Below are 21,096 nucleotides of genomic sequence, written 5' to 3'. Positions count from 1 at the left end.
GCGAGTGCTGGCTCCGCCCACCGCCGCCTCGTCGCGTCGTCATAGCGACGGCGGCTGCGCGGGAGGAGGTGGAGCTGCGGCGGGTCTGAGGGGCTGCGAGGGGTTTTGGGGGTGTCCCCTGTTTGGAGGTGTCTCTGAAGGGGTGTTCCTCACGGGGGTGTTGGGGGCACAGCCCTGGGGGGCTGTTTGAGGGGAATGTTCTTTTCTGGGGTGTCTGAGGGTCTCAGTGTGGGGGTGTTTGTGTGGGAGCTGTAGGCCCCTATGGGGGGGGCGTCGCTGGGGGTTCGGGGGGGGCGCAGCACTTTGTGGAGGTGCAATGCGTCTCTTTTGGGGGCCAAGGGGGTGTAGGGTCTCTGGGGGGGTTGTTGGGTTCTGGGGGGTGTGAGGCACTGTATGGAAATCACTCTGTGGGGGTGCCCCTTGTTTTCGCGGGGTGCCACGGGGCTCTGGGGGAGCTGGGATGGAGCTGGTCCCGGGGTGTCGCTGTGGGGGTTGGGATGGAGCTGGTCCCGGGGTGTCTCTGTGGGGGTTGGGATGGAGCTGGTCCCGGGGTGTCGCTGTGGGGGTTGGGATGGAGCTGGTCCCGGGGTGTCGCTGTGGGGGTTGGGATGGAGCTGGTCCCGGGGTGTCTCTGTGGGGGTTGGGATGGAGCTGGTCCCGGGGTGTCTCTGTGGGGGTTGGGATGGAGCTGGTCCCGGGGTGTCGCTGTGGGGGTTGGGATGGAGCTGGTCCCGGGGTGTCGCTGTGGGGGTTGGGATGGAGCTGGTCCCGGGGTGTCTCTGTGGGGTTGGGATGGAGCTGGTCCCGGGGTGTCGCTGTGGGGGTTGGGGTGGAGCTGGTCCCGGGGTGTCGCTGTGGGGGTTCAGATGGAGCTGGTCCCGGGGTGTCTCTGTGGGGGTTGGGGTGGAGCTGGTCCCGGGGTGTCGCTGTGGGGGTTGGGATGGAGCTGGTCCCGGGGTGTCTCTGTGGGGGTTGGGATGGAGCTGGTCCCGGGGTGTCTCTGTGGGGGTTGGGATGGAGCTGGTCCCGGGGTGTCGCTGTGGGGGTTGGGATGGAGCTGGTCCCGGGGTGTCGCTGTGGGGGTTGGGATGGAGTTGCTCCCCTGGGGCGTTCGGGTGGGTCTCTGGGGGGGACAGGCTGCTCCCTCCACTCTGCGGTTCAGGACGGGCTCTCCTCTTTGGCCAGAGCAGCTTGAGAACCCGCAGGGTGACCGGGAGCTGCTGTTCCTCCTCTGCCGCAGGTCGTGCGGCTTCTCCGCCGCCATGGGCTCCGCGCTCTCCCTCCCGGGCCGCAGCGCTGCCGCCCGGCGGAGGCCGAAGGCTGAGGACGGCGACGAGGACGGGCTGGACAGCCGGGACCGCGTGGAGGACATCGCAAAGTTTCCATATGTGGAGTTCACGGGCCAGGACAGCATCACCTGCCCCACCTGCCAGGGCACCGGCTGCATTCCCACAGGTGACGGCTCCTCCTGCCCCTAAAGACATAAACCCCTGTTGCTTATTTACACCAGTGACCTCGCAGGTGGATACGATAGGATTGATTAACATGTTCCTTTTGCCTTCCAGAGCAGGTAAACGAGCTGGTGGCTCTGATACCCTACAGCGACCAGCGGCTTCGTCCGCAGAGAACGTAAGTGTGTAGTAAGCGAGGAGTTACATTCTACAGAGAGCAAACAGGGCTCCTTTGTCATTTAGTGCTGCAGCTTCACCTGGGCTGTGGCCTCTGCTTCGTTTAGTGGTTTGTTTTCGTCCAAGTACGCCAACAAACACAATTTAAAGTGTAACTTTAAGTGTTTCCTGTGAAATCCCGCTGTGGGGTGAACGTGGAAACAATGATCCTACTCACACTCTCCATCCCTGTGCCCTTTACTGGAGCTCGTAGAAAGAAGCTGCCTTACCAGGGGCAAAAATACTGGATTGTGAAAACGCTCTGGGGACAACAATGGTTCTTTGGCTACTCATTACTAAAAAATCAAGTGTTTAAAGGGTGACAGTTATGAGCAATTTCAGATGTTGAAAACATTAGAGCAGCATGTCTGTGTCCCTTCCAGGGAAGAACAAAGAGGGGCTGTTTGCTGCAGGGGTGGGTTTGGGTTCCAGGGGCTGTATGGGGTGAGCGCGGTGACCCGTCCCTTGCAGGAAGCTCTACGTCCTGCTGTCCGTCCTGCTCTGCCTCCTGCTCTCGGGGCTGGTGGTTTTCTTCCTCTTCCCACACTCCGTCGTGGTGGACGATGACGGTATCAAAGTGGTTCAGGTTTGGTTCGACAAGAAGAACTCCGTCGTCGTTCTGGCGATCACGGTAACGTTGTCGTGTCTCTGCGTTCCCAATGGAACAAACTCCGTGCTGAGTTGCCGGGAAGGTCGCTGCCGCTCACGTTTTCCCCCTTCTCTCCATCCAGGCCACGTTACGCATCAAAAACTCCAACTTCTACTCGGTGACGGTGACCAGCCTGACGAGCCAGGTGCAGTACATGAACACGGTGGTGGGCGCCCAGCAGATCAGCAGCGTCTCCAGCATCCAGCCGCTCAGCGACAAACTGGTATTTACCTTCCTGTATAACCAAACCCGGCACAAAACCTGGGCGCTCCTGCGAGTTACCTTCATGGTAGAGCCAGAGAATTATTTGGCTTGGGGGTACTTTAAAGACGATTTGATTCCAACCCCTCTCGTGGGAATATCATCTATTGGTACCTTAAATCTTCGCTCGGCAAAATATTCTGGTGGCCCAAGTCGCCTGTGCTTTGTGCCCACCAGCTGCAAGGAAGCAGGAGGTGGGAAATACCCCAAAAGAAGCAGATTCAAGCCAGCAAAACTGCGTGTGAACGTGGTTTTCTGTTCTCTTCCGCAGGTGAATTTCACTGTGAAGGCGGAGCTGGGTGGACCCTTCTCCTACGTGTAGTAAGGATTTACTACGCTTTGTGCACAGCGTGGAGAGGGCGGGTTAAGCGGCTTTAATTAGAATTTGCTCTGGAAGTGACAGATTTTCTGTTAACTTCCTGGAAAGGAGCAGTTTGCTAGAAATTACTCAAAGGCCGCTTTGTCGGGATGTCGTGACGCGGTTTTTGGGCCGTGTCTGGGGTTGTTTTACCACCAGAGGGAAAACACCATCAGAAAACACCGAGAAACACAAGCGCCTCCGCAACCCCACGTGGCCGCTGCCGACCTCCTTCTTCTCTTGGTCTCTTCCAGCTTCTTTTGCACGTTTCCCAAGGTGAAGGTCCACAACATCGTGATCTTTATGAGGTGGGTGCTTATTCGCTCTAAAGGGACACGAGGGGACACGAAGATTTGGCATCAGCTTTTAACCCTGGTTGGGTGAAATGTCAGGCGGGGGCGAGGTGACACCAGCTTAGTTTCCACGTGGGGCTCTCGCCCACTCTGCTGTGAGCAAAACCTGCGAACCCGCAGCTTTCGGGGGGGAAGATGATACGTGACGAGCGTGCAGCCCCTGGGGGTTTGGTGTTGATGGAGGACCCGCTGTGCCGCTCCCGTCCCCACTAACGCGCTGTCCCCGCCAGGACGTCGGTGAAGCTCTCGTACATCGGCCACGCCACGCAGAGCTCGGTGGAGACGTACCACTACGTAGACTGCAGCACCAACTCCACGGCGGCGCCGGACGCGCGGCCCCGTCGCTCCTTGGCGCCGCGGGACGCGGCCGGAGCCGCGACGGAGCCCTGAGGCGCAGCCCCTGTTTCCCGGTGCCGCACGCGGCTTTCTCGGGGGGACCGGAGCTTTCGGATGGAAGCGCGGGATGGCGAGGGGGACGTTTGAAAGCTCCGGGTCCCTTTTTGCGCCGTTCCCCGCGCGGTTTGGGCTGCGCCGTCCGCCGAACCCCCTGGGGGTGTCGCTCGTGTGCGGGTCCCTTCCCAAACTCAGGGCTTAAATTCCCCTTTGGTTCCCAAAACCAGCGTTCGGTGGGGAAAACGGACTCTCCAGCTTCACGCTTTGGGGTCTGAAGATCCCAAAGGTTTCGAGTTGACTCTTAGAGTCGTTTTGAAGCCGAACGCCGTGTTACGCCGTCCAGGGTAAACTCGTTCTGTGCGGGTAATTCACTCCGCTTTTGTGTGTCCCTGGCGTGTTTCAACGCGGGGCTCGATAAAAAGGGCCGTTTCTCCGTGAGCAATGCACAGATAGGGCGTGAAAAGGGATATTTCTTGTGCGGAACACACGGATTGGGTGTAAAAAGGGATGTTTCTCTGCGGAACGCACAGATGAGGCTTCTGCCTGTAACTTGCACTGGGAGGAGGTGAAGGAGCTGAAACCCTCTGTGTTTGCACAGGTTTTGTTCGCTGAGGCCGCCTACAGCAAACCGGCGCCAAAACACGCGGGTTTGGTGGAGACGGCGTCGGTAACGCGGCACAACGCGAGGGATCCGGGTCATTTCGACCTTCCCGCCGCTCCCCGAGTCGCCCAGACCCTCCGTGTCCCCTCATTGGGAACCTTCGCGTCCCCCGTTCGGCACCTGCGGGGTCTCCAGTGTCCGACACCAGGAACCCCGTAGCTCGTTGTCACTTTGCCTTCTGCAAAAAGTGCCAATTTACACTGTGTTTTCTCTCTAATTGAGTGTTTCGGAGGCTCGTCTCGCAGGAGCCGGCTGCTGGTAACACCCCGTGGCTGCGGCTCTGGGATTTCATTCCGCTGCTGCACTTTTGGAGGTTTCCTGCGGAATTTGGTGGCTCCGGCTGCCCCCGCGTCCTTTTGGCTTCACCTCCACCTCCCCTTGTGTGCGAGCAGGTGGATGCGAACGCGCCGTGGCTTTGGCACTAAAAGATGCTTCATTTTGTGCGAGTGTGAAATAAAAACCCAACTTTCTTTTAAAAACACCCCAAGCTGGCGTTTCCATCCAGTGGGGTCTCTAGACCCGAGTTGTGCTTGTTAAAGCCCAGCTTTATGTGTGCGCCGTGTCCTCGGCCGTTCTCCCCTGCGTGGGACAGGGGATGTGCTGCATTTTGCTCATCAGTTCCTGCTCTTACCCCTGATTTTTGGGGCAAAAGGCCAATAAATTAAGGGGTGACCGGAGCCCCCACCCGGACCCACTGTCCCACAACACAGTCACGAGCTCCTCACGCGACGTCCCAAACCCCCGTTTATGATGAGTTGAACTTTCCTTTTCACAGAGAATGAGGAAATCAACCTTTGCTCTTTATTTCCCAAATTTCCCCCCTCGCAGCACCCGGTTCTGCCCCATTTTGCCTCTTGGGTGCTCCGCACCCCCCTGCTCCCCACATTTGTCATTTGGGGGGGTCCTAAACCCGCCGCTGGGTTGAACGGGGTTTCCCGTTGTGCGGCAGCTCGTGATTAGCGCTGCCCCGCGGGGCGAAGCGCTTTGGTGTTTGAGGTTGTAAACCCTTCCTAATCCTTTCTAATGAATTTCCCCTGCCAATGTCTGTCGGTCTCTTTTCCAGCCCCGGGCGCTGCCGCTGCAGGACCCGCTGTGAGCGTCTCACCCGCAGACCGGGGCCCCAAAGCAGCGGTTTCAAAGGTATTTTTAATCCCGGCCCCGGCCGCGCTGATCTGGTCTCAGCATCCCCCTCCCCACTGGTTTTACTGGTTTAACTGGGGCCCCCAGCGCTCACCTCAATCCCCACAGAACCCCAGAGTGTCAGGGGTGAAGGGCCCTGGAAAGCTCATCCAGTGCAACCCCCCATGGAGCAGGAACACCCAGATGAGGTTCCACAGGAACCAGGCGGGTTGGAATGTCTGCAGAGAAGGAGACTCCACAACCCCCTGGGCAGCCTGGGCCAGGCTCTGCCACCCTCACCACGAACAAGTTTCTGCTCAGATTTAAGCGGAACCTCCTGTGTTCCAGTTTGCACCCATTGCCCCTTGTCCTGTCCCTGGTTGTCACCAGAAGAGCCTGGCTCCATCCTCCTGACACTCCCCCTTTCCATATTGATCCCCAGGAATGAGTCCCCCCTCAGTGTCCTCTTGTCCAGCTCCAGAGCCCCAGCTCCCTCAGCCTTTCCTCACACGGGAGATGCTCCACTCCCTCCAGCATCTTGGTGGCTGCGCTGGACTCTCTCCAGCAGTTCCCTGTCCTGCTGGAACTGAGGGGCCACAGCTGGACACAAGATTCCAGGTGTGGTCTCCCCAGGGCAGAGCAGAGGGGCAGGAGAACCTCTCTGACCTACTGACCCCCCCCTTCTAACCCCCCCAGGTCCCATTGGCTTCCTGGCCACAAGGGCCAGTGCTGGCCCAGCCCACAGCACCCGGGATTCCCAGCTGGTCTCCCATCCAAGTGCTGACCGGGCCCGACCCTGCTGAGCTTCCCAGATCATTTCAAATGCTTTTCCCCTCCCTTTCTTTTGCCTTTTCGGGGGTTTATTTTTGTTCTATTTTTCCCATAGCGTGACGCAGCCTCAGAGAAGCGGGAGAAGGGAGCCCAAACCCCTTGGCGCGGGCAGAACGGCGCAGCCGCCCCCTCCGCCGAGCGACACAAACACCCGCAGCCACTCGCGCTTTCCACCAAAAGTATTTTTTTTCTCTTTTTATATCAACTGATGTTAAAAAATACAGACTCGTTTTACAAGAATAGCACCATTTTTGTTGGGTTTTTGTTTTCCGTACCATACGTTCCTGCTAACGAGGGGGGGGACGGGACGGGAGGGGATTCGTGGTACCCGGATTTGCGAGGTCCCTTTGGCCATCGGACCTGCCACTTACATTCCCACCTCCCCCTGACCTTCAATAGAAATAGAACAGGTCTTACGGGAAGAGAATGAATAAATAAATAAGACGGTGGTTGTTCTTTCGCAGCCGCCCGACGCGGGGCCGGGAGCCGAGGGTCGTTGCAGCCGTTCAGTGCAGAATCGGACGAGCGCTCGGAAGGTACTCGGGGGGCGTTTGGTTTTAGTTTGACGGTATTGGGCTGAGCTTAAAAAAAAAAAACCAAAACAAAACCAAAAAAACAACAACAGTCAACCAACCACACAAATAAAACCATTCTTTTTACAAGAAGCAGACTGGGCCGATATCCACGCCAAACTCCTGCTCGGCTCCACCAATGTCCATAGGTGCAATATCTACAATGGGCAGGCGCGAGGTCTTCTGTGACCGGTACTCGATGACTGTCTTGCCCCACTTGCCGGTGTGTTTCTGGGGAGAAAACGAGGAGAAAAAGGGCGTTTTTAGATGCTCTCGAGCGTCTCCGAACCAACAGCGACCACCCGGTCGCGCCCCAACTCCTGGTGTTTCCGCGGGTTTACCGTGCAGCCGTCCTCCAGGACGCTGTAGGTGAACCTGCTGTTGCCCTCGGCTCGGATCTCCACGTCGTTGGAGCCCTGGATGAGGACGGCCTTCTTCAGGTTGCCCGTCTCCTCGTCCATGTAGGCGATGCTGTTCTTGCAGTGGTAGGTGACGTTCTGGGAGCCCTCGGTGGAGAGCAGGCGCAGGAAGGTCATCTGGATGTTGGCCGTGTTGGGGGCCAGGTCTTCATCACCGTAGCTAAACTGGAGGGAAGAGGCGTTAGAACCCGTGCGTGTCGCAACACCCTGATTTTCAGGCACGTTTTGGGGGGGTTTCACAGAATCACAGAATCGACTGGGTTGGAAAAGACCTCAGAGATCATTGAGTCCAACCCTTGGTCCAACTCCAGTCCATTTATTAGATCATGGCACTAAGTGCCATGGCCAATCTGAGTTTCAAAACCTCCAGGACGGTGAGTCCAGCACCTCCCTGGGCAGCCATTCCAATCCTGACCACTCTCTGCACAGAATTGCTTTCTCATCTCCAGCCTCAATTTCCCCTGGCAGAGTTGAAGCCCATGGCCCTTGTCCTATTGCTGATGCCTGGGAGAAGAGCCCAACCCCCACCTGCCTGGAACTGCCCTTCAGGTAGTTTCCATGCTTTATGCTCCTAGACGGCTGCAAAAATCAAAGCCCAAAGTTCTAGTTGCTTGGAATAGCCAGTTTGTGTAACATCCATCAAAACAACCCATGGGAGGACGCGCCAAGCGCCCAACCAGACCCCCGCACCTTCCCCTGCTCCGTCCTCCCTCCCGTTCGCCGTACGCGGCGCCGGCCCAGGGGGGGACGCTTACGTGGAACCCGCCGTTGATGGTCTCTGCGAACCACACGTGCTTCTTGTCTTTGGTCTTGCTGGTCCACCAGTTCTTCTTGGGGATGCTCCTGGGGTTGGGGTAGACGCAGGTCTCGCCCGTCTCCATGTTGCAGAAAACTTTGATGGCGTCCAAAGTGCAGCCTTGGTTGGGGTCGATCCAGTAGTCTCCTGCGGCGGGGAGGAGAATCGGTGAGAACGCGCGGTTTTGGAGGCTGGAGAAGGAACGTCGCGGCCGCGGCGCTGCCCGCGGGGCTCTCACCGCTCTTCCACTCGGGGTGGCAGAGCTTGATGTCGCGGCAGGTCCTGGCCGGGTTCTTCTTGGAGCCCTCGGGGCTGCGGATGCTCTCGATCTGGTTGTTGAGCGCCTTGAGCGTGGCGTCCACCTCCACGTCGTGCTGCCGCAGCCCGCCGGCCGCCTCGTCCGCGCGCATGTACCGGATGGGGTCCGGGCCCTTCTCGGGCTGGCCCAGCCCCGCGAAAGCCGACATGTCGATGCCGGTGCCGGGGGGGCCGGGAGGACCGGGGGGACCCGGGTTTCCGGGAGGACCCTGCGGGAGGAAGACGAGGAGGAAGGTTATGAGGAGCAGTTGAGGGAGCTGGGGGGTTTATCCTGGAGAAGAGGAGGCTGAGGGGAGAGCTGCTCGCTCTCTACGGTGATTTGTAAGGAGGTTGGAGTGGGGGGGTCGGGCTCTGCTCCCGGGTGAGAGGAAACAGCCTCAAGTTGCACCAGGGGAGGCTGAGGGTGGAAATTTGGGGTGATTTCTGCCCCAAAGGGCATTGAACAGGCTGCCCAGGGCAGGGCTGGGGTCACCGTCCCTGGGGGGGAACAGACGAGGGCCTCAGGGACATTTTAGTGACAACAGTTGGATCGATGACCTCGAGGGGCTTTTCCACCCGAACCGATGCCGTGATCCCATCGCCGCGTTCTCACTCACCGCGGGACCCGGTTCTCCGCTCCGCCCGCGGGGGCCGGGGGGGCCGATGGGGCCGGGCATGCCGTTGGATCCGTCTTTGCCGGAGGGGCCGACGGGGCCGGGGGGACCCTAAAGAGAGCCCCGAAATGGGGGGTGAGCTCACGGCGGGGAAGGTGCTGGGGGCGAGGACGGAGGCGTCTCCTGCTCCTCTCTCGTCCCCACGGGCACAACTTACCCTGGGACCCGAGGGCCCCGCGGGCCCAGCAGCGCCTTGGTCTCCAGAAGGACCCTGCGGAGGAAGCGAGGGGGGGTGGGTGCAGCACCCATGGGTGCTCAGCCCCCCCGGGGCTCAGGGCTCGTCCCCCCAGCCCGGCACTTACGGGTGGTCCGGGCAGCCCCTGCAGGCCGGTGAAGCCGCGGTGCCCCTTCAGCCCTCGCTCTCCAGCCTCTCCGGTCTCGCCCTTGTCACCGCGAGGCCCTTGGGGACCCTGGTGGGGGACAGGGGGGCGCGTGAGGCTGGGGGTGGCCGCAGCCCCCGCCCGTGGCGCCCCGCGGCACCGCGGTGTCACTCACCGGCATTCCGCGAGCGCCGGCCGGGCCGGCGGGACCCATGGGACCCTGCGCGCCCTGCGGAGACAAAACAGCCCGGGGTGAGCGCGCTTGCACCGCCTCTTCCATTCATAACAACAGCGCAAGAGCGTTACACACAATAAACCCGGCTTAGTCCCCGCGTCGGGATTAGGCTCTTAGCTCCAACTCCCTATTAGCCCCCTTTCTCTCACTAATTTCTTTAATTCCGGCTTGAATGCGGATAAATGCAGCAGTTTCACCTCTGCTGAAGTTCATATTAATTAATACACTTCTAAATGTTCTCGGCGTCGTGAAGTTCAAAGCGATTTAAATACTCTGCGTCACAGGGGCTCGAGAATCTCACAGGAGTGGGCGCGCTAGCGCTGAACTTGAACTTGGGGGGTGTTCTTGAAGCTTTCCCGACAGAAGCCACCGTTTGCTGTTGAGATCGGCTGGATGTCGCGGTCGTTAGCGGTTGCCCTTGATGATCTTAAGGGTCCTTTCCGACCCAAATGGTTCTGTGGGCCGGGCGAGTCCTCGGGAAGATGCTCAGAGGCGCTAATTGGCTCTCCCAATTACTCCCAGTAGCTAATTGCCCAACAAGCCGTTTCCCGCCCGCACTCACCGTCTCGCCTCTGTCTCCTTGTTTGCCGGTGGGACCCACGGGGCCGGGGGCGCCGGGGGCGCCGGGAGCGCCGGGGGCGCCCACGGGACCCGTCTCGCCGCGATCGCCCTGTGCGGGGACAAGGGGACAAATAACGCTCAGCACCGCGGGCTCTGCGGCCGCGCCGCGCCGCGCGGGGACAAACCCACCTTCACGCCGGCCGCGCCGTCTCTGCCGGGGGGGCCGTCCGCGCCGGGGTTACCCTGCGGAAAATGAGGGGAAGTTCAGTTTTCAAAGCCAAAAACGGGGCCAAAAGGCGCCGGCGATCACCAGGAGCTGGCGGTGGTGCTGGGTGATCCTACCTCGCGCCCGGGTTCGCCAGCAGGACCCGTCAGACCGGGGGGGCCCACGGGGCCGGGGGGGCCGCGGTCGCCGGCAGAGCCGGGTGCTCCTTGTTTCCCAGGTTCGCCCTGAAAAAGGGGGAGAAGCCGTGAGATAAGGTGGGCGAGCAGAGGGACCCCAGCGCCGCCGGCCCCGCCAGCGCCGCGGTCGGGGGCCGCCAGAGCCCTCTGCCCGGCCCCGACGGCACCGGCGAGTCCTGGGGGCTTTGCCAACCCCCACGTTGGGGTCCCTGGGGTGCTCGAGCTGCACCCAAGGGTGCTGGTGCCTCCGTGACCAACTCATTGCATCCCCCCGGGGCTTCTGCAGCCTGAGCTGCCGCACGGGCTCCAAAGCACCCAAAGGTGGGGCGCCAAAGCACCCAAACGTGGGGCACCAAAGCACCCAAAGGTGGGGCTCCAAAGCACCCAAACGTGGGGCTCCAAAGCACCCAAACGTGGGGCACCAAAGCACCCAAAGGTGGGGCTCCAAAGTACCCAAACGTGGGGCTCCAAAGCACCCAAACGTGGGGCTCCAAAGCACCCAAAGGTGGGGCGCCAAAGCACCCAAATGTGGGGCTCCAAAGCACCCAAAGGTGGGGCGCCAAAGCACTCAAACGTGGGGCGCCAAAGTACCCAAAGGTGGGGCGCTGAGCTTGGAGAGCCGCACTTGGCCTCCCCCGTGTCTCCTGGGGGGGACGATGCCACCATGGGGGTGCCAACTCACCGACGGCCCCGGCAGCCCGGGGAAGCCTCTCTCGCCGCGCTGGCCGGGCAGCCCGACGATGCCGCGCTGTCCTGCCAAACCTTGGGGACCGGGGGGACCGTCCGGACCCTGCGGGGACACAGCGTGGGGGGTCAGAGGCGGCGGGTGGCGGCACAGCACCCGGTGATGGGGGGGTCCCCAGATATTGTACCGCAGGGCCGTCCTCGCCAGGTTCGCCTTTCTCGCCGGGGGGGCCGGCAGGGCCCTGCAGACCGGGGTCACCGGCACGGCCCGGGGGGCCGGCGTCGCCGCGAGCGCCCTTGGGACCGTCTTTGCCAGCGGAGCCGGGGGGGCCGGGGGGGCCCGGGTTACCCTGGCGGGGACGAGACACAATTAGTGCAAACAAGTGGCTTTGCCGCCTTCATCACCCGCATCCCGGGGCCTCTGGGTCGGATCCTGGATCCCCACAGTGATCCAGTTCCCCCCCCAGTGATCCCAGTTCTTCCCCCCCAGTGATCCCAGTTGCCCCTGCATTGATCCCGGTTGCCCCCCCAGTGATCCCAGTTGCCCCCCCAGCAGTCCCAGTTGCCCCCCAGTGATCCCAGTTGCCCCCCCGTGATCCCAGTTGCCCCAGACTCACATTGGGGCCGGGTGGTCCCACGCGGCCGGCGGCGCCGGGGAATCCAGTGGCTCCCTGGGGAGGAGAGGAGGAAAATCAGCTCAGGCGCTGCCCCCCCAGCACCCCCTGCCCCCCCCAAATCCACCCCCCCATACTCACAGGGGGGCCCTGAGCACCCCGGGCTCCTTTGGGACCAGTTACACCAGTTGGACCCTGGCAGAGGAAGGAAACAGGTTAGAAACATGTTTGGCGGGGGGGGTACAACGTGCCTGCTCTAAATTTCCCGGGGGTGGGGACACCTGTGGGTTCTCCCCCCGTTTTGGGGGGTCCCTGCTGGACCCACCTGCGGGCCCGGTGCGCCGGAGGGACCCTGGGGACCGGGAGCGCCGGCGTCGCCCTTCTGCCCGGGTTCTCCTTGCTCGCCTTTGGCACCGGGTTGCCCATCGGCGCCCTGGGGGGGGAAGTGCCGCCGTGAGTGGGTTGAACTGATGCTGGACTCGGGGGGGGGAACGGAGCCGAATACTCACCGGGGGGCCGGCAAATCCGGCGGGACCGGGGGCGCCGGGCTCCCCGCGCTCGCCCTGCGGGGAACACGGTTCAGTTGGGGTGGGACTCGGGAGCAGGGGCAGCGATGGCGCTGCCAGCACCGGGGGCACAGGGGGGCGGTGGCACTTACCGGGGCACCGCGGGCACCGGCTGCGCCGGATGGACCAGGGGGGCCGGATTCGCCCTGGAAGAGAACGGATGGGGAGGTTTTGGGGGGATGGGTTATTTCAGGGTGGGGAGCAGCCGAGGGGCCGCCCGCGCTCTCACCTTCTCGCCGTTGGGGCCAGCGGGGCCGGGGGGGCCGATGGGACCCGTGAGACCCTGCGGAGGAGACACAGATGGTGACAAAGATGATGACAAAGATGATGACAAAGATGATGACAAAGTCCCCGCGGCCCCCGCGGCCCCCGCGCCCCGTCCCACTTACGCGAGCGCCGTCCTTGCCGGGGGCTCCCTCGGGACCCTTCTCTCCGACGTCTCCCTGGGGGTGAGATGGAGGCGCCGTGAGCCGAGCCCAGACCCGGCGCCGCTCGGGACGCCTGTCACCGTGTCACCCGCCACTTACCCTGTCACCCTTGGGGCCGGCGATGCCGGCGGCTCCTCTCTCACCCGGCATCCCCTGCAGCCCTGGGGGGCCCTGGGCGCCGGTGGGGCCGGCCGGGCCGGTTGCACCCTAAAACAGAGTGAAAGTTAATGGGGTGCCGACCCCCAACACACAGACACCCCCCCGTGTCACAGCACCGAGCTTTGTCCCCCCGTTGTCACCCACCTTGGGTCCGTCGGTGCCCGGCGTGCCCGGGAGCCCGCGGGGCCCCTGCAGCCCTTGTGCGCCGGGGGAGCCGCGTTCGCCGGGGAAGCCGCGCTCGCCCTGCGCCGGGGGGGGACGCGCCGTTAGGAACCGGCCACCGGGCCGCGGTGACGGTGACAACGGCCTTTGCGGGGGTGTCCCCAGGGGCGGCGGGCGGATCATCCACCCCGCGCCACCACAGAGGGACTGGGGGTGCCAGGGACGCCCTCGCGCCCCCCAGAACGCCCCGTGGGAGGGGGACAGGTGTCTGTCCCCAGCCGGGAGGGCGGGTGACACTCACTCTGGGACCAACGAGACCGGGGGCGCCGGCTTCTCCAGGAACACCCTGCGGTGGGAGAAAAAGGGTCGGGGGTCAGTCCCAGGGGCTGCCGGGGTCCTGACCCCCCGAATGCAGCCGGAGGGACACGGAGGAGAGGGACAAATGGGGCTCACCTGATCTCCGGGTTTGCCGCTCTCGCCGGGGGGACCTGGTGGCCCGGGCAGCCCCTGCGAGGGGACAGAAGTGGCATCAGGGACAGAAGTGGCATCAGGGACAGCAGCAGGACCCCCAGGGATGGGGGCTTGGGGTCACCTGTGACTGTCACCCCAAAACCCCGTTCCATGTGCTTACCTGGAAGCCGGAGGGACCGGGGGCTCCTTGTTCTCCCCTCTCGCCTGCAGGACCCTGTGGGGAGGATGGTGGTGAGGGACCCCAAAACCTGGGGTTCAGGACCCCAAAACCTGGGGTTCGGGACCCCAAAACCTCCTGGGGTTCAGGACCCCAAAACCTGGGGTTTGGGACCCCAGAACCTCCTGGGGTTCAGGCTTCACCCACCCTGGGAATCCCAGGGGGACCCCAAAATCCCCAACACCACAAGGCCAGGGAACACTGCGGCTCCACGCCCAGCAGACCCAGCGTGGCCCTTTGCCCAGAGCTGGGGGGGCTGCAACCCCAGACCCCCCATTTTGGGGGTGTTGCCCCAGGCGAACGCGGCTGCGACACTCACGGCAGGTCCGGGGGGGCCGGCAGCTCCTGTCTCACCATCCTTGCCGGGGAGACCCTATGGAGGAGAAACCCCCCGGTGCTGAGCTGCCCCCGTGCCTCAGTTTCCCCCCCCGCAGGCTGCAGAAACTGTGATTCTGGGGGGCGGCGAGGGAGGGGAAACAACTCACCCGCAGCCCGGGGGCACCGGGGAGCCCCTTCTCTCCGGCTTTTCCAGGCTCGCCCTATTGGGAGCAGAGAGGTGAGGGTGACGGCTCCGCACCCCAGCCCCAAATCGGGTCCAAATCAGGCAAATACTCACGTTAGCGCCTTTGGGGCCGGGGAAGCCCATGACGCCGGGCTGGCCGCGAGCGCCCTGCGGGCCGGGGGGGCCGGGGCGCCCGTCCTCGCCGGGAGCGCCCTGAGGGAACGGGGGTGTCAGGCGCGTGTCCCCAGCGCCGCGTGTCCCCAACACCCACCCCCTGCACGTCGTCACTTACGGTTGGGCCGACTTTGCCTTGGGGACCCGCGTCGCCGGGGCGGCCGGTCAGACCCTGCGGGAGGGGGGGGATTGGGGGGGTGTGGGGACGGTCCCCAAGGTGGGGGACACTGAGCACCCGGCCAGGGGGCTGCTGGACCCCAGGAGCGTGTGGCTGACCCCAAATTCGCCTTTACTCACCCCAAAGAGCATCTTAACCCCAAACGGCATTTTTGCTGACCCCAAATGCATCTTAATTTGCAAAGAATATCTTAACTAGCCCCAAATGCGGCTTAACTAACCCCAAAGAGCATCTTAATTAGCACCAAGAGGCATCTTTGCTAACACCAAATTGCATCTTAACTAATCCCAAAGACTATCTTAATTAGCACCAAAGAGCAACTGAACCAACCCCGAAGAGCATCTTCATGCCAAAGAGCATCTTGGCCGACCCCAAAAGTGCTTTAACCAGCCCCAAAAGCACTTTAGTGACCCCAATAGTGCTTTAACCAGCCCCAAAAGCACCTTAACCCCCAAAGCATATTTTCAACCCCAAAAGCACTGTATCAGCCCCAAAAGCACCATAACAGACCCCAAAGTGCCTCCTCGCTGACCCCAGCAGGTCCCACCACGTGTCCCGCCCCGCGCGACCCCCCCGGCGCGTTGGGGACCCCCGGGCCCCCCCAAAGTCTCACCCTGGCTCCGGGCAGGCCGGGCTCTCCGGGGCGCCCGGGGTCGCCGGTGGCTCCTTTGGGACCCGCCAGCCCGGCGGGGCCGCGCTCGCCCGGAGCGCCCTGTGCGGGGGGGGGGGACAGGGGGTGAGTTTGGGGGTTCAGGGGGGTGCTCGCCCCCCCGGGACCCCCCGCCCGTCACCCCGTTGTCCCACCTTGGGTCCAGCCAGCCCGTCCTGGCCGGGGAAGCCGCGGTTGCCAGGGGCGCCCTATGGAGGAAGAGGAGATGGGGTGAATTGGAATGGGGGGGAAGGTTTTTGGGGTGCAGCACCTCGTTGAGGGATCGGGGGGTCACACACCCTCTCTCCGGGTGGCCCCACGGGGCCGGCAGCGCCGGGTTCGCCGCGGGCTCCTCTCTTGCCTTCCTCGCCGGCGGGTCCGGGGGCACCTTGGGGTCCCGCGGGTCCCTGCGGAGGAAAAGGGGGTCACCAGGAGGGGGGGACCTTCCTGCGCCCCTCCCAGCCCCCCACAACCCCCGGGCCTCGGGGGTGCCGGCCGGGACCCCACGTGTGGCGCCGGCGCCGGGGCTGGGGGGGGGCGCCGCGGCGGGGGTCCGGCCCGGCGCATTGAGGCTGGTTAATGAAGCGAGGGGGGAATGTCGGCGCGGGGGGGACACGGAACACAGCGGCCATTGTTCCCCCGCGGGGGGGACGCTGCCCCTCGAGGGGCCTCGTTAGGGGAAGAGGCTCGTTAGACGCCGGGCAGGCGGGAGCGAGGGGCCGCGGGGACCCCCGCTGGGGACGCGCCCCCCCGGACTCACCGTCTCGCCCTTCGGTCCCTGTTCGCCCTTGAAGCCGGCGATGCCGGGTTCTCCCTGCGGACAGAGGGGACGGGGGGGACGTGGCCGCGCTGTCCCCACGCTGGCCCCGTCCCCAGGCGCCTCTCCAGGCTGTGGCCCCAGCCCTGTGGCCGTGATTGTCCCGACCCCCTGTCCCCAACCCTGGCACCAGCCCAGCCTTGTCTTCACCTTCACTCACATCTACATCCTGTCCCCATCGTGTCCCCATCCCTGTCCTCATCATGTCCCCATTCTTATCCCTATCTCCATCCCTGTCCCCATCCCTGTATCCCTGTCCCCATTCCTGTCCCCATCCTCATTCCTGTCCCCCACTGCTGTCCTCATTCCTGACCCCACCCTCAGCCCTATCCTTGTCCCCAAGCCTGTCCCCATTGTCATCTTTGTCCCCATTGTCATCCCTGTCCCCATCTCTTCCTTCATCCTCATCTCCATCCCTGTCCTTCTACCTGTCTCTGTCCCCAACCCCACCTCTGTCCCCATCCCACCCGTCTCACCCCCGCCCTGTCACTGTCCCCATCCCACCCGTCTCACCCCCGCCCTGTCACTGTCCCCATCCCACCCGTCTCATCCCCACCCTGTCACTGTCCCCATCCCACCGATCTCACCCCCACCCTGTCACTGTCCCCATCCCACCGATCTCACCCCCACCCTGTCACTGTCCCCATCCCACCCGTCTCACCCCCACCCTGTCACTGTCCCCATCCCACCCGTCCCATCCCCACCCTGTCACTGTCCCCATCCCCGATGGCCCCTTTGGGGACCAGGTGACCTGGGAGTCACCCAAGAGTGACCAAGTGGGGAACCCGCCAAGATTTGGGGGATGTGGGCGTGGCCTGTGGCAGAAAGGGCGGAGCATGTGCCAGAGCAGGCGGGGCCATGTGTGAGTGGGCGGGGCCATGTGTGAGTGGGCGGGGCCAGGGCCCTGGTCCCCATCGCGGGGGTCTGGGGGTCTCTTACCGTCTGTCCCTTGGGTCCCAGCGGGCCGGTGGCTCCCTGGGGGCCGGGGGGCCCGCGGGGGCCGGGGAAGCCTGGAGCGCCAGCGATTCCGGGGGCGCCCTGTGGGAACGGCCGCCGTCACAGCCCCGTGTCCCCCCGTCCCCGCGTCCTCCCGCCTCCCTCAGCAGCGTCCCCCGCGTCCCACATCTGCCAGCCCCAAACATCTCCTGTGTGTCCCCAGTGTCCCCCCAGCATCCCCCCAGTGTCCCACATGCATCCTCCGCTCCCCAGCACCCCCAGCGTCCCCACAGCATCCCACCAGTGTCCCCACAGCCCTCAGTGTCCCCATGTCCCACAGGCAGCCCCTAGTGCCCCCAGCGTCCCCCCAGTGTCCCACATGCATCCTCACTCCCCAGCACCCCCAATGTCCCCCAGCACCCCCACATCCCACCACATCCCCATGTCCCCACGTCCCCAAGCGTCCCTGTGTCCCCAGCACCTTTCCACATCTCCATGTCCCCCAGTGTCCCCATGTCCCCCAGTGTCCCCACGTCCCCCAGCATCCTCCGATTCCCCAGCATCCTCCCACATCCTCGTGTCCCCCATGACTCCCCAGTGTCCCCACATCTCCCGCTCAGGACCAGCCCCCTCCCCAGCCCCCCAGGGCCCCAGGACACCCCGTCCCCGTCCCCAGCCGCACTCACCGCCGATCCCTTTGCGCCGGGGATGCCGTCGGTCCCTGGGTTACCCTAAAACCAGCTGCCGCTGAGCCCGGCTCTGCCCCCGGGCCTCAGTTTCCCCAAGCAGAGAACGACCCCTTCCCCCCCCCCCTCCCCGCAGGATCGGCCCCTTCCCCGTGGCTCCCGGGCCAGGGGACACGTGGGGACAAACCGCTGCGGGGGGGACACAGCGAGGGGCGGCACTTACGGGGGCACCGGCGGGGCCAGGAGAGCCGGGGGTGCCGGATTCACCACGGGGTCCCTGGGCGCCCTCGGGACCGCGGGCGCCGGTGGGACCCGCTTCACCCTGGGGAGGAACAACGGGGTGAGGGGGGGCAGCCGGGGCCGTGCCTCAGTTTCCCCCGCCGGGAGCAGCCCCGGCCCCTTTACCTTTGAGCCGGGGGCACCGGGGAAGCCGGGGGCTCCGGCCGGGCCGACGGGTCCCTGGGGGGGGCGAGAAGAGCGTGAGGGCCTCCCCAGGGTTTTGGGGGGTCCCCACTGTCCCCCATAGGGTGACACAGGGTCCAGCAGCCCAGGAAGGGGACAAGTGGCTCTTTACTCACGGGGGGTCCAGCGGGGCCGGGGAGGCCGTCGTTGCCACGAGCACCCTGGGGACACACAGCAGTCACGGGGGTGGGACAAGGGACACCCTCCCCCGCCGCCATGGTGCCACCGGGGTGTCACCGGGTGCCACCAAGACCCAGGCGGCGTCACTCACCGCAGCGCCGGAGGGGCCGGGACGTCCTCGCTCTCCGGGCAGCCCGCGGGGACCCTGGGGGACACGGGGACAGCTCAGGTCTGTGCTGCCCGGCCGGGGCTGGGGGGTGGGAAACACCCCCCCGTGCCTCAGTTTCCCCAGCCCAGCCCACACTCACCATGGGGCCGGGGGAGCCGTTCTCGCCGGGGGAGCCGGATTCGCCCTGTGGGGGGGAGAGAGATGGACGTCATGGGGACAGTCACCCCCAGCCGTGACACCGTGGGGACAGTCGCCCCCCAGCTGTGACACCGTGGGGACAGTCGCCCACCGCTTACCTTGGCTCCAGGAGCCCCCGCCTCTCCCTTGGCGCCGTCCAAGCCGGGGTAGCCCTGGGGACAGCGAGATGGGGGGTGTCACCCTCTGTGCCACCAGGCCATGGGGACACCGGGGGTGCATTGGGGGGGACACTTACCCGGTGACCTTTCACTCCGGGGAGACCGGGTGTCCCGGGGAAGCCACGCGCGCCCTGCGAGCGGGGACAGCTGGTTGGGGACAAAGGAGGGACACGGAGGGGACAGTCCCGGGGGGGGCGGATCCAGCTTTACCTGGGGGCCGGGGGCGCCGCGCTCGCCGGGTTTGCCGGGTTTGCCGGTCTCGCCCTGCGGGGACACGAGTTGGGGGGGTAAGGTCACCGTGTGGCCGGTGGCCGGGGGGGCCCTGCGGCCGCGAGCCGCCCGGTCTCAGCGGGGGTGGCCGGGGCACTCACGTCGTCACCGGGTTTCCCAGGGGGTCCTGGTGGCCCTCGGGGACCCATCGGACCCTAAAGGGGACAGAGAGGTGGGTGAGGGGGGGCGGGGGTGGCGTGTCGCCAGGCCGGGGGGGCACAGCGGGGTCACTCACAGCAGCGCCGGGCTCGCCGGGTTCGCCGGGGTTGCCTTGAAATCCTTGGGGACCCTGGAAGGGACACGGTGACATCAGCGGGGTGGGGGGGTGGACACCCAGAGACCCCCCCAAGCCTGGGCGGGGGGGGGCGGCACTTACAGGAGCGCCGGAGGGTCCGGGGGGGCCGCGGGGTCCCATGGGGCCCTGTGGATAGAGACAAGTGTCACGAGGAGCGGGGGGACCCCCAAAATGGGGACGGTCCCCAGTGTTGGTGACATGGGGGGGGGTGGGGGGCACCCTTACCATGGGTCCCTGCATGACGCCCATCTGCGCGCCTCCCGCCTTCTCGTCGAAGCCGCCCGCCATCTGCGCCGCGAAGTTCTGCGGGGGGGGGACTGAGTGTGCCAATCGCCCCCAAAACCCCATTGCACCCCAAAATAACCCTCTGCTACTCACCCCACTCAGACCAGCCGGGCCGGGAGGGCCGGGGGGGCCGGGGGGGCCGGGATTTCCAGGGGTGCCGGGTTCTCCATCCCTTCCGCGGGGGCCAGGAGCACCCTGGGGGGGTTAAAGGGGGGTCACCCATGTGGCAGGTGTGTTATTCTCTGCAGCTGGTGCTGGGGGGGTTGGATTTTCCCCCCGGGGGGGTGACGCTCTCACCTTCTCCCCCTTCTCGCCGCGGTCGCCTCGCTGTCCCTGCTCGCCTGCCGGTCCCTGCAGGGAGGGGGGGGTCAGCTCCCCAAATCCCACCCCCCCACACAAATATGCCAACAATTTGCCCGGAGAAACGCGCTCCCACCTGCGGTCCCGGCGGCCCTCGGGGTCCTACGACCTGCGGGGGGGGACACGGGGGTGGGGTGAGATGGTTATAGAGGGACCCCCCCGCCCCGCTCAGAACACCCCCCCGTTCCATTTTGGGGGTGTCCCCCCCCCACCTGCGGCACTTACATCTTTAATGTCACCAGGTTCGCCCTTCTGTCCCTGGGAGACAAAACACGGGGTGAGCCAAGGGGGGGGCACCCCCAGACCCCCACAGATTTATTCCCAGCCCCCCCCAGATTTATTCCCACCCCCCCCCCAAGGTAACAACCCTCCCAAGAAGTGACAAACCCCCCCAGGAGGTGACAACCCAGAGCATCTCACCCTATGCAGGTACCCAAGGTCTTGAGCACCCCCGCTGCCATATTTTGGGGGAAAACCCCATGAAATTGGGACTGGAGGGGGAACACACTATATTTTGGGGGAAAAGCCCATGGAATTGGGATGGGGGGGACACAGCAGCCTTACCTTGGGGCCAGGTTGCCCTGTTGGAACAAACCAAAGAAATAGAGTAATTAGAGGGGGGGGACGGGCTGGGGGGGGGAACACACACACACACACACACACACGGGGTCGTGATGCTCCTGGGGGGCTGTGGGGCCAAACTGGGGGGCACAGGAGCGCGGGGGCTCCCCCAAAGCAGAGCGGGGGGCAAAGCGGCGCTCAGCGGCTTGGGGGGGGGCTCAACCCTTCACCCCCTCCTGGGGGGGGGGGGGCAGGAAAAGGGTTAAAAAAAGGCAACTTCAGGGGTTTGGGGGAACTGGGGTCACGGGGTGGGGGGGACAGTATCATTTTTCCATCATTCCAAGTGAATTATCAGTTTTGGGGGGGGGTTGAACATCATGGGGGGGAGGGGATATCCACGCCCCCCC

At 64.4% G+C, this 21,096-nt stretch overlaps 2 protein-coding genes across 3 annotated transcripts; one reads left to right on the top strand and one right to left on the bottom strand.

Annotated features, from left to right (window-relative positions):
- The first annotated feature begins 50 nt into the window (after positions 1 to 50).
- Positions 51 to 6,467, top strand: TMEM106C (transmembrane protein 106C). 2 transcript variants are annotated; one of them, XM_082076554.1, is made up of 9 exons: positions 51 to 68; positions 1,241 to 1,455; positions 1,566 to 1,629; positions 2,139 to 2,298; positions 2,399 to 2,539; positions 2,849 to 2,898; positions 3,190 to 3,243; positions 5,406 to 5,482; positions 6,348 to 6,467. In XM_082076554.1, exons 2-9 carry the CDS (start codon positions 1,263 to 1,265, stop codon positions 6,350 to 6,352), a joined length of 744 nt encoding a protein of 247 aa, XP_081932680.1. In that variant the 5' UTR covers positions 51 to 68; positions 1,241 to 1,262; the 3' UTR covers positions 6,353 to 6,467. The 2 variants fall into 2 exon arrangements, with proteins under 2 accessions (XP_081932680.1, XP_081932679.1); XM_082076553.1 differs by lacking the exons at positions 5,406 to 5,482; positions 6,348 to 6,467 and adding an exon at positions 3,519 to 5,224.
- Positions 6,468 to 6,945: 478 nt separating this feature from the next.
- Positions 6,946 to 20,709, bottom strand: LOC309451851 (uncharacterized protein; the record flags this gene model as incomplete). Its single annotated transcript, XM_082076551.1, has 52 exons — positions 6,946 to 7,095; positions 7,206 to 7,448; positions 8,039 to 8,226; positions 8,318 to 8,606; positions 8,994 to 9,101; positions 9,208 to 9,261; positions 9,353 to 9,460; positions 9,546 to 9,599; positions 10,168 to 10,275; positions 10,356 to 10,409; positions 10,509 to 10,616; positions 11,251 to 11,358; positions 11,441 to 11,602; positions 11,870 to 11,923; positions 12,008 to 12,061; positions 12,192 to 12,299; positions 12,376 to 12,429; positions 12,525 to 12,578; positions 12,662 to 12,715; positions 12,822 to 12,875; positions 12,960 to 13,067; positions 13,164 to 13,262; positions 13,483 to 13,527; positions 13,635 to 13,688; positions 13,813 to 13,866; positions 14,189 to 14,242; positions 14,355 to 14,408; positions 14,486 to 14,584; positions 14,664 to 14,717; positions 15,337 to 15,435; positions 15,528 to 15,581; positions 15,672 to 15,779; positions 16,133 to 16,186; positions 17,129 to 17,227; positions 17,812 to 17,856; positions 18,035 to 18,133; positions 18,217 to 18,270; positions 18,390 to 18,434; positions 18,545 to 18,598; positions 18,702 to 18,746; positions 18,859 to 18,912; positions 18,996 to 19,049; positions 19,129 to 19,182; positions 19,290 to 19,343; positions 19,424 to 19,477; positions 19,565 to 19,609; positions 19,709 to 19,786; positions 19,862 to 19,963; positions 20,066 to 20,119; positions 20,205 to 20,237; positions 20,354 to 20,386; positions 20,693 to 20,709. Coding segments are annotated over 52 exons (4,172 nt in total), but the record flags the coding sequence as incomplete, so codon positions are not given.
- Positions 20,710 to 21,096: the final 387 nt, after the last annotated feature.

This window comes from Streptopelia decaocto (genome assembly GCF_964273445.1).
Source record: "Streptopelia decaocto genome assembly, contig: HAP1_SCAFFOLD_369, whole genome shotgun sequence".
NCBI classification, from domain to species: Eukaryota; Metazoa; Chordata; class Aves; order Columbiformes; family Columbidae; genus Streptopelia; species Streptopelia decaocto.
The sequence above is the reverse complement of the archived record's forward strand: the minus strand, read 5'-3'. Positions and strand labels throughout refer to the sequence as shown.

Bases quoted from the DNA above. Each gene is read 5' to 3' on its own strand.
- TMEM106C (XM_082076553.1), top strand. From the start codon at position 1,263: ATGGGCTCCGCGCTCTCCCTCCCGGGCCGCAGCGCTGCCGCCCGGCGG. The intron at 1,630-2,138 runs GTAAGTGTGTAG...CGTCCCTTGCAG, and splicing joins CGGCTTCGTCCGCAGAGAAC to GAAGCTCTACGTCCTGCTGT. The intron at 2,299-2,398 runs GTAACGTTGTCG...CTCTCCATCCAG, and splicing joins TCGTCGTTCTGGCGATCACG to GCCACGTTACGCATCAAAAA.